The following is a 10,745-nucleotide window of genomic DNA, read 5'->3' on the forward strand; positions in this document are numbered from 1 at the left end:
AACAAACAAACAAACCCCAACAACCTCCCAAAGCCATGCAGCAGAACAGAGGAGTTTATTGTGTCATACAGAAGCATAAATTGTACAAAAGGGATTAATTTAAAGCCTGGAATACTGCATGTGGCTGCAGTGTCACATAGGAGCTGAGGCGCAGTGCAGATGTGCTTGCTGGCAGTCAGTTGTTCACTCATACACCTTTACAAGAAATGGTAAAAAAAGAGACTCATTGAAGCCATAAAATGCTGCACATGACCGTGGCATCACAAAGCAGCTGAAGGCAGCCCAGGTGTGTTCACTGGCAGACAGGTGCTCACCCAAACCCCTGGGCAGCAGCTCTGGCAAAGCTGAGCGTGGCACTCACTGCTCGTGGTCACGCACGTGGTAGCCAAGGTGGGTCCCAAACGGGAACTGGGCAAAGAAGGCTCTGGCCATGTCATTGATCCTGTTGTAGGCTCCCAAGGTCCGGAAATATTCCACATAGGACCAGAAATCACTGGATGAGAAGGGCCAGTATGGCAAGGCTGCAGCTTCCTGGTAGGGATCTAAAAAACCCAATCAAAATAAAACATCGCAGATTACTGTAATATGAAGCGCGTTTGTTGAGATGTTGGGCATGGAGCCACCATGGTTTGGGGTTGTGAGTTCCCTTTGGGGGCTGGTGTGCTCCTCTGGTGGGAGGGAGGCAAGGAGAGCCATTGACCCCTCTCGTGACCCACTCTGCAGAAGATGGAGCTGGTATTCCCTGCTCCAGACACACCAGGAGTGACAGAGTGGGACAAGATGGGGAGCAGGAAGGAAGGGACACATCCACATTCATGCCAATTCAAGAATTCATCGGGCTGGTTTAGTTTCTAGAAGGCTGCTGGTTACTTCAAAGCAAGGAGCGATTGCATTCAAAAGCCATTTTTCCTCCTTCCACATAATTCGCTTTGCCCAATATAAGAATATAAGGAATAAGGCACCACCCTCTATGGCGTGCCCCTGCAGCTGACCCCACAGAACTCCCAGGGACTGGGGCCATGCTTCCTGGTACTGCCTGGAAATGCAGAGTTGTGCCTCTTCTCAGGGGACTGTAGGAAACGAGCTAGGGGGATGCACAGGAAAGGCTTTGCCACTTGGGAGACAGCTGCTGCATTTGGACCTGCTCTGCAATATCAGAATGTGATATCATCATTGAAATGAGATTTCCAGTTCAGCAGGAAAACAAAATCGGTTGTGAAAACACAGGAGCTGTCCACCCTTGTGCCCAAATGTGGGCAAACAGAGAAGCATATTTAAAATGTGAACGGCAGCTGAGACCACAGTCACAAATGTCTGTCTGTGCAGCAAAGCTAAATACAGTATTTTATTTTTATTTTAAGCCCATTTAGATGAATAAAAGTTTTTTTCACTCAGCTTGGGGCCAGGGTCTTTTGCAGGAATTAAGAGCCTTTAGCAATCCTGTTGTCAGACTTTAATCTTACAAAGTAAAGTTTGCAGCATGCAGGCTCAGATGGCACATAAACCAAATGAAGCAGCCAAATGCTGTCTGCAGAGGAGAACTCACTGTTTATACCAGCTGACCTCAGATTCACTTTGCAGGCTGCTGCTTGGCTCAATGTGAAAGAAAACAATAATTGCTGGTAATGAGAGCAACAGGATCTGCCTGAACAGGGTTCTAATTCTAGATTGATGCAGGCTCTCCTGTCACAAAAGTTGCCACGAAAATATTTGCTGTACACAAACACAGATGATGTATTAAAAATATTTTAGAGATGATATATTAAAAAATATTTATTTCTAAAGAAATATAATGGAGCATAGGGAAAAAAGGTTTGAGTTATAAATAATCATATTAGACCTTATTGTGTATTTGTCCTGTTAATATCTGTTATAATACTCTGCATATTTGTGCACTGGAGATACTGCTGGTTGTTCTTGGTTAACTGAGATGCACACCAGCAATGGGAGCACTTGGTTATTGCAGATACTTCTCTGCAACTGTTTTCAGACAGAATTCTGTCTGAAAAGCCAAACATAGGTTATATGATAGAATCACCAGTATGCCAGTGGTCATTAGGTTGTTGAGGGGTGTTTTAATCAAAGGCAAACACTAATCCAATGGACTAATCACACAAAGTGACATGAACCACAGGGTAGCTGTGCTAAGGGATTTATTCCAACATTTCTCTAATTGGATTTGTAGCAATTTGTAAATTTTAAGCGTTTTGTCATGAAAGTCAGTATTTCTTGCCAAAAAGCAGATACACATAGAGCATTATTGTTAAGGATGGACAAAGTTCTCAGATGTCCTATACATTTATAAGTCTGGTGCATTCCAGTTAGGATTTTGTACAACAAATTAGTGACTTGACCGTAATCCCTTTTCATTTTAAGACTGGATATTAGCTCTATTATTATACATTATTAATATGTCATCACCTTTTAATAAATTTTAAAGGAATTTTTAAAATTCACTATTCTTTTTCCACCAGAACTAATTGAAAGCTTTTCCATAGTCCACTGAGGTTAATAAGCATCCCTGCCAAAGTCACTGCTGGGCATCAAGTCTGGGATTTACAAATTACTCTCCTAATTATTAGTGACACGAAGGAAATAAAAACACGTTAGGAATTACCATCTCTGTCCTGGAGGGATCGGGCATCTGTAAATAAAGAGGAAACACATCAGTACCAACTGCTACACAGAAAGACCTCCTGTTAACTAAATATTTTCCATGTATAACTAGAAGCTCACAGGTTCTTTAATGCCCACATAGGACCCTCTGTGTAGCCAAAAGATTTTTGTTTCTTGCACAGCAGAGCAAGGAATTCCCTGTTTGCAATCAGTCACTGCTACAAACCAGCTTAGTCTGGCTGCTAGTCAGAATTCACAGCCTGAACAGTTGGGATTAGTATGTCTGCAATACCAAATAGAAGATATTGGACTGGTAACAGAATATTTCTGGTGGCTTGAAAAAATAAACAAGAATAAATTTGGTAGTAATCTTACCTGTTAGCTTGTTCATCAGCATACAGAAGAAAAATAAGCCAGTAAATGTCATCTTGCCTGCAAGAAATTGCTTGTGTTTCTAAAAAGTAATCCATAAAATTAAGGAATTACTACAAGAGATTAATAATGATGCAAACTCTATTATTTCTTGTTTTAAAAGAAGAATGCATTCCAAAATAGATTCTAGTTAGATTCATGCCTAATTTAGGCATGACAAAATCCAATTACATTTCTTACAGCTTCTGAAGTGCAACACAGAGTATTAAAAGACCATCAGTCCTGAAATGTGTATGATATTTTGGTTTTTGATGGCATAAATCCAAAAGGTGCCTCTGAACCAACATGAAATCAAGTATCTTTGAAAATGTTTGATTTTGTGGTTAATTTAGTATCACTTTAGAAATTACCTCTCTCTTCTCCTTGCAGCTCTGAGTCAGCTACAAAACTTCAAAAGGATTTCTATTGCTGTAAAATAGGAGTGCTTTGTAAGGAAGGGTGGGGGGGAAACGTCACCGAGTTACTACACCAATCTGATTTTGTCTTCTTCAGGTATTTTAACTGCTCACATCTGCATTATATTTCAGCACTGCCCACAGAAGAGATAGTGGACAGTTTCTGAGAGGAAATCACAATCAACTTTGGCAATAACACTTGTTTTTGGAAGACAGAGGCTGCAGAAGCAAATTCAGTGATTATTACAGTTGCTGCCCTCCTGACTTTCTTTCTTTCTGCCCCTTTAGAAAAATAGATTTTCAAAAACACTAGCTGAACAAATTGCTAAAAGGATATTGAGTTCTCTCTCCAGCTCAGTCACAAACCCCAGAAATACTTGACAGTGCTTTATAGTCTCACTTAGGATCTTTAAAATCTAGACTTTAAAATGTACCCAGGCACTGAGTGCCCACTAAAATCAATTGGGTTATAGTAAGTAAAGAAGATCCCCAATGACCGCAGCCATGCTGATGGTGCAGGTGCCTTCAGAGGGTCGATAAGGTGCATTGAAATGCATTTCCACATCATACCCATGTCCTGGAAAGATTCCTCTCGCACACCAAGCAGGTGCTTTGGTCTCCAGCCTGTGCAGGTTGCTGTATGGATCCAGCACTTTGACACGTACATGTTGATTGATTTTCATCTAGCACACAACCCTTGATGGCAGCAGGTGTGGTCAGGGACAAAGGTGTAGCAGAAAGCATTTGTGACTCACAGGCAGATTGGGGATTTCCATGCTTCTCGAAGATGTGGCAGTTCAGGTCACCTCACCAAACCTCCAGCTATTTCCAGATGGTTCCTCTCTTGAGAGGAGCTACTGAGATGCCAGTGTAGAGCTCACTGTGCACGTTCAGGCTGTGAGGTCTGACTGTACAGATGCTGATCTGAGCTGCACCCTCTTGCTGGGCATTTCCAGTTGCCTTTAGGGTCTACAAAATAATTTCTCTGTGTCAGTTCTAGACATCGGCATTTCCCAACTGCGTGCATGGGTCCTGACACTGGTGCCTTTGCTGTATCACACATCCAACCCTCTGCCACAGGAGCACAGGGGAAATCTGTGTACTCACAAAGTCCTGGAGCAGAGAGAGCCAGGTGAGTGGCCTTGCAGGAGGACCCAGTTTGGCTGGAGTTTGTTTCTATCTACACACAGAGTTAGATAGTTTTGCCAAGAATTAATTCAAGGTATTCTGAGTAAAGGGAAAAAAGGGTGCTTTGTAGCACACTAGGTTGTGCCAAGTCTTGTGAAAGCTGAAAAGAAAAATATTATGAAAGCAGAGCCTACTCCATCTTTGAAAGCCTTTAATTGTCCTGTTTAATATCTAGGCCTTTAGGAAGGCTCCCTACATGAGCCACATTCTTGCAGCACCTTGGCCCACTCACCTGGGTTACAGCAGCTGTGGGTGGGAAAAGGCACTTCCTTGGAGTCCCGTGCTGCATCCCTGTACCTGGGTCCACCCACCAGCACTGCCTGCAGAGCCAGGCTTTCCCTTTCACTGCCTAGTCTGTATATCCTGCTCCAATGAAAAACCAGAAGCACTCAGGTGTGCTGATACTCACACAAAACAGTCATCAGCTATAATTGAGTAATTGCCATAAAGCTACTTCTGTGCACATCCATCGGTAGCTTTTTGTTTAGGCAGTTGATGAACCAGATGTAGTTCCAAGTGGGAGGTGAGATGTTTTGGATGACGACCAAGGAGAATAATGATGCACCCAATGCAGCCACATCCTGCTGCTTTCCTCTTGAGATATTAACAATGCTGTAGTATGACAAAGTCCCAGAGATTATCAGATTCAGGGTCAATATGGTCACAACATGGTCTGCTACAACACTGGATGATCTTGGGAAGATTCCCATAGCTATTGGGCTGACACACACCTTCACACCTATCTCCTTTACACCTTCTTATTCTGTCTTTTGAAGCTTGGAGTTACTTCCAGAGCCAGGAGGATCACTGATCTAACATTGTGTGACAGTCTTCTAACAATGACACACTTGCAACTTAATTCAAATCAAAATTTTCCACTTGCTAGTGTACATACTGAAGATGTGAATACATTCTCAGGGTTTCCATGCTAAAGCAGACCTGGGAAACTATAAAAAGAGGGTAAGAGTAGCATTGAAAACAACTTGCATCACAGGATACAACCTCTTCTTCAACGCTTCTGTTGTTGTACATGACAGTTTATCCCAACTGGGTCTGTTTTAAACACAATGTTGGACTAGAGAAAAACTGATGAGTTCTCATCAGCTGCTTGAAAGACTGTGCCTGATGGGCTCAGTGTGCCAAACTGCGCACAATGTGCTCTCTGCCTGGTCCCAGAACACATGGTGCTCTGACTTGCAGCATTTGTAACACCCTGCAAGCAAATTCATTTCATCCCCTCTCTCTCTTTTTTTTCCCCTTCTTTCTCTAGGAGCACTTTTCTTTTTCCAAACTCAACACAGAGGGCTATTAAAATAACAGCACTGGATGTCCAGCACAAGTGCTGGCATGGATCAGTTAGCAGAGACCTCTGCTAATCGTTGCTGCCCTGCAGGCTTCGTCACTGCTGAGCAGTAATTGGAGATGCCATGGTGCCCACAAATGCAAATCTTGCTCAGCCGCAGCCACATTTCAGCAGACACTACAGCACTTAAAACCGCAGCTGCTTAATGAGTTCAGTGTCTTAATTTCTACTTATTTTGGAAAGAAATTTACTGTTCTCCTTTTTCAGAACAGCCCATTAGCTCAAAAAGCTTTTATTCCTGCTGACAATAAGTTCTTCAGGTTCTGTAATCCAAAGTTTGCATAAAGTTTTTTAGCTAAGGCCATTCACTCAGAAAAGCTTTGCTACACGGTAGAAAAGGCTTGTTGGTTTTTCCTACCCACCCATCCCAGGAGGATCCAATCAATATGGACTTTCTGTAGATGGCTCTCGAAGCCAAAAAATCTCACACAGAGCCGGTCAGAGACTGTAATCAATGAGAGCACAGAGGACATTCCCTTGGGAATAGGGGAATGCAATTTGGGCAGCACAGGTGTTTGTGTGACTCAGTGGGGAGCAGTCCTGGAGCTGCCAGCCTGCCTTCAGATGGGCCTCCTACTAACTGGGCTGTTTTACCCAGAGCCAACCCCCGTGGAGCAATTCAGCTCTCCTTGTCGATTAACTTGAAACAAAGATAAAGGAATACATAAAAGCAAGTTTATGGATGCCTTTGTTTTCTCAATAGCTATGTTAGACTGGTGTCACACACACAAAAATCTATAAACCTCCAGGCACTGAAAAGAAAACCCTGTACACTGTTTTAAAAAGCCAGAATCTTTCCTACTTAATCAATAGACAAAAGCAAATGCATGCAGAGCTCCATAGGAACTTATTTAAAAACTAAATAGTACTTACAGATGCATCTGAAGTACTCTGCCCTTGAGCTGAGCAGACAAAATGTTCTCCACAGGGCTACAACACTTCTCTACATCAGAAACAACTTATGACAGTGATATATTGACCATCCCTAAAAACAACAAGCAGCAAATGTTTGATTATTTCTTCCAGCAATTTGTCCAAATGATACAGGTCAAAAGGTGATTCCTGTGACTGGAATATGCTTTCCTCAGACAGATATAAGGACATCACAGGACCAACAAGCCAAGTAACAAAGTGACCAGCAAATGTAAAATGAGTTACCTGTGTTCATTTCTCCCACTTTCAAGGCACCTGGTTTTGGACCATTCCTGCTCAAACTAGATTTGGATCTACCAAAGATAGTTGTGGTATAATGTTCTTTAATGCTCAGTCATAGAGCCAAGAAGACAAATAAGATGACAGGAAACAAAACCCCTAACATATCACTTTGCCATTGTGCCAGTTAGTCCTGTTTTGAATATTGCTTGCATTTTTTGGTCTCACATAACAGAAGGTCATGATTGAACAAGACAAGATACAAAGAAGAGCATGAGGGGAATTAGCAGACAAGGACCAGCTAAAGCAGACTGGGACTCTTCAGGCCAGCAAAAGGATGACAAGACTCTGGTTTCTACCAAGAGATACCAAATTAGTCTCCCAACAGCTTATTCAAAACAGGAGGTAGTGGGGCTTGATACAGTTACGCTGTGGAATGTCTTGTCAAGATGTATTATCAATTACACAATGTCCTGGCTGCAGTGTCTGAGCCTGGCCTGGGAACTGAACTGCTCTGCACTTTAGCTCTGTGTCTCACTCCTCTGATACCCTCTGCTGCTGGGCCAGCGGAGCTCCCAGGCTGACCCCGTGCTTGATCTTACAGTCAGTTTTACTGAAATATGATATATTTCCCGTTCTTGTGAGCAGACAGCTCTCCTGCCAGCAAGTGGTTTGACCAACCTGATAATGGTAGCCCCTGGAAACAACTGAAGGGAGACATAGCAGATGGATTTGGATAGTTACAAAACCATTAACATAATAACTGCAGTGCAATTAGAGATAGCCCAGTGAAAATGAACCACTTGCTGATGTTCTAGAGCTAATTGTGAAGGTCAGAGTTACAAACCATAGAGTTAAGGAGTAGCTCCACACTTAAATCAATCACACTTAAGAGCCAACAAGTCAGTGCATCGTTTCAGATTTACTTCAACTTATCATTTTAACCTCTATCTGAAGAAAGGTTATATTTGTACACGCAAATGAGCTGTGTTCACAGGTAGCAGGCAGTGCTGCTTGCAGCACCAGGCACTGAAAGCAAAGGAGGGGAGCAGTTCTACAGGACTAGTACAGCTTGGCTCCCAAGGAGCTGATCCTGCCAGGTATCCCAGTGCCACTCCCCAGGAATATCCTCAGCTCTCCCCCACCGCCCCTTTTCCCTCCCAGGGCAGCAATGCCAGCTCCAAGCACCAGGCTTGGCTTTCTCTAGGGTCCATATTGCTGGCACAACACAGCAGGCTGGTACTCCTGCTCACCCGTCAAGCAGATGCTCCTGAGCCAGCAAAGAACAGCTGCTGGCTGACTTCTCCCCTCCTGTCACCACTGACACCAACAAATTTTTTCTACCATCTATCTGTAAATTTTCACAAGAATGACAGGAACCTCACACCCAGCCTGCCACCAGAGTGGGCTAGGATTTGGTAACATTTGAAACTATTTTTGCTATAGGAAAAATGGAGTATTAGAGCCAACAAGTCCACTTGGCTTCTTGCATGTTGTTTCCTCAGGAGACACAGCTGGCAACACCTGTCAGCACCACAGAAGGTACATGGCAGTGAGAAGCACTGGCTTCCAAGCAATTCTGCTCCAGGGAGAATGAGAGGTAGCAGCAGCAGCTGTATTCTAGCAGCAGGGCGTCCTTTGAACTCACCCTTCTTGCACCCATATTAGGCCTCAGCTCATCCAAGGCAACTTTTTGGATAAATTGGTTAGTTCTTTGCTTTAGCCTTACTCAGCTATTCAGTACAGCCACAGATGACTGAACTCAGGAGGGAATGTAATAAATTGGTCACAAAACGAAAGGTTTATTCAAGAACTCTCAAGAGAGGATAGATTTTTCCCATTGCCATTAAGGTTAGATGTATCATAGCAATAACCTCCACCATTTTGAAATATGCTCACAATTTTTTCAGATTGATTGAATGTTCCAGCTGCACTTAAGCTATTAAACTATCAGCAGCTGTTTATTGTTTTCATTTCACAGAGGTGTTTCTTTAAATAAAAGTGTATTAAATATTTCATTACCAAAGGTAAGATTTCAGTAGGATAAATAGAAGCTTCTTTACACCCAGGGTCTTTTCTTCCCTTTGATTTATATGCCAAGGCTACTTCAATATCACCAGTTGTACCTGTCCACAAGCAGCTCTGCCACAGGGCCAATAAAACTGATTAAGTAGATTGATGAAGAGATGAGCTTGATTACAAAAAATCCATCACAAATGTGAGCAAGTTGCCAGTGTATTTGATGCCAGCAATCAATGAGACCTGTTAGTGGCTGCAGCAGTTGCCAGACCAAAAGCCACACAGGCTTTGCTACAAGCAAGGTAGGTTAGCAAACCCAAGGAACAGGAATTGTTCTGTTTATCCACCTTACAAAGTTTTGCTGTTTTACAGACTGGCAGGGTAAAGACTATCAGTCACCATCCCAAAATGAAAGAGCACTTACCTTCCGCCCTAGGTTTTCTGGGTAACAGTGATCAGTACTAACACTGCAGTTGGAGAACAAACCTTGCACAGCTCTAAGAGCTTGTAAATTTTGGTTACTCAGATTATTGCCTTATATACTGAAGGCAGAGATTAGCCTTATAAGTTAGTGGCCTTACCAAGCAACTTTGCAGTGATTACTTTTGAGGTTCTAGTTTGAACTGATGTGCTAAACTCCAGTGCAGTTGAACAAGACTGAACCTATTATATCAGGACCAAATAATCTTTAAAACAGCACTGTTAACATTCAAATTCCTTAATGCATAGAGTTAAACACAGGGAAAGTTCTTACCTGCAGCATTTATTGCTATGTAGTTAGCAATTCGATGATCATTGCCCATGTTTGATGCATGATTTTGCAGTTGGTTTGCATCTGACCTTACCTGGCAGCTCAGACTATGACCTGCCTCACCATTCAGTTTGATGCCATTTTTGTCACTATTACCGAAGGCAGGACAGCCTTAGCAGGGTCCTGGCACGGACCTCACTTCAACCGTGGGGGACCGCACAGCTCGCATGAAGCATGGACAGCTCCCGGGTGGGAGCGAGCCGTGCCCGGGGCTGCTGCGCGGGGCTCCGGCTCCCTCTGCTGTCCTGGGATCCCCGCTCAGACCCCAGGCTGCTTGCACGGGCAGGAGGGCACAGCCTGCTCGCATTTAGCACTCGTGGAATTTGGGTGAAGCCGGGGTAAAACTGCAGCTGCAGTGGGAGATGGAAGGTGTGAAGGTGAAACCCCCATTTCAGCAGACCATTTTTGTGACTGAAGGATAGATCAGTTTCTTCCTATATAAAAAGGAACTAGAAGCACCTTACATTTTCTCTGCAGACACCACTCACCTTTATAGCATCAAGGGAGGAAAAAACAACCGTTGCCACATTCCAAACCCCCCTGCTCCCCTCAGTTAGCTCCATCAGCCCTTACAGGAGAGCAGTACTCATGCCAGCCTGCTATAGATTACAGCCTCAAATATACAAGCAGGAGCCATAAAACAGAAACACTCATAACTCTACCAGAGCCAAAAACTAACACCCTCACAAGAGAGAATCTAGGATTTACAGCCCTGGGCTGAGCTTAAATGCTTCCTGGGACCATGGGCAGGGGTGTGGAAGGAGGATAC

At 43.4% G+C, this 10,745-nt stretch overlaps 1 protein-coding gene across 27 annotated transcripts; it reads right to left on the bottom strand.

Moving 5' to 3' along the window:
- Positions 1-36: 36 nt before the first annotated feature.
- On the bottom strand, positions 37-10,745 carry OTOS (otospiralin). Of its 27 annotated transcripts, XM_040074826.2 has the most exons (8): positions 10,465-10,745; positions 6,868-6,979; positions 5,041-5,578; positions 4,551-4,623; positions 4,014-4,412; positions 2,992-3,070; positions 2,618-2,644; positions 37-542 (listed from the first exon to the last, which is right to left on the bottom strand). In XM_040074826.2, exons 5-8 carry the CDS (start codon positions 4,185-4,187, stop codon positions 358-360), a joined length of 465 nt encoding a protein of 154 aa, XP_039930760.1. In that variant the 5' UTR covers positions 4,188-4,412; positions 4,551-4,623; positions 5,041-5,578; positions 6,868-6,979; positions 10,465-10,745; the 3' UTR covers positions 37-357. The 27 variants fall into 27 exon arrangements, with proteins under 27 accessions (XP_039930760.1, XP_039930756.1, XP_039930761.1 ...); XM_040074822.2 differs by having other exon boundaries at positions 4,014-5,243; positions 5,363-5,578; XM_040074827.2 differs by lacking the exon at positions 4,551-4,623.

This window comes from Hirundo rustica, chromosome 10 (genome assembly GCF_015227805.2).
Source record: "Hirundo rustica isolate bHirRus1 chromosome 10, bHirRus1.pri.v3, whole genome shotgun sequence".
Lineage (NCBI taxonomy): Eukaryota > Metazoa > Chordata > Aves > Passeriformes > Hirundinidae > Hirundo > Hirundo rustica.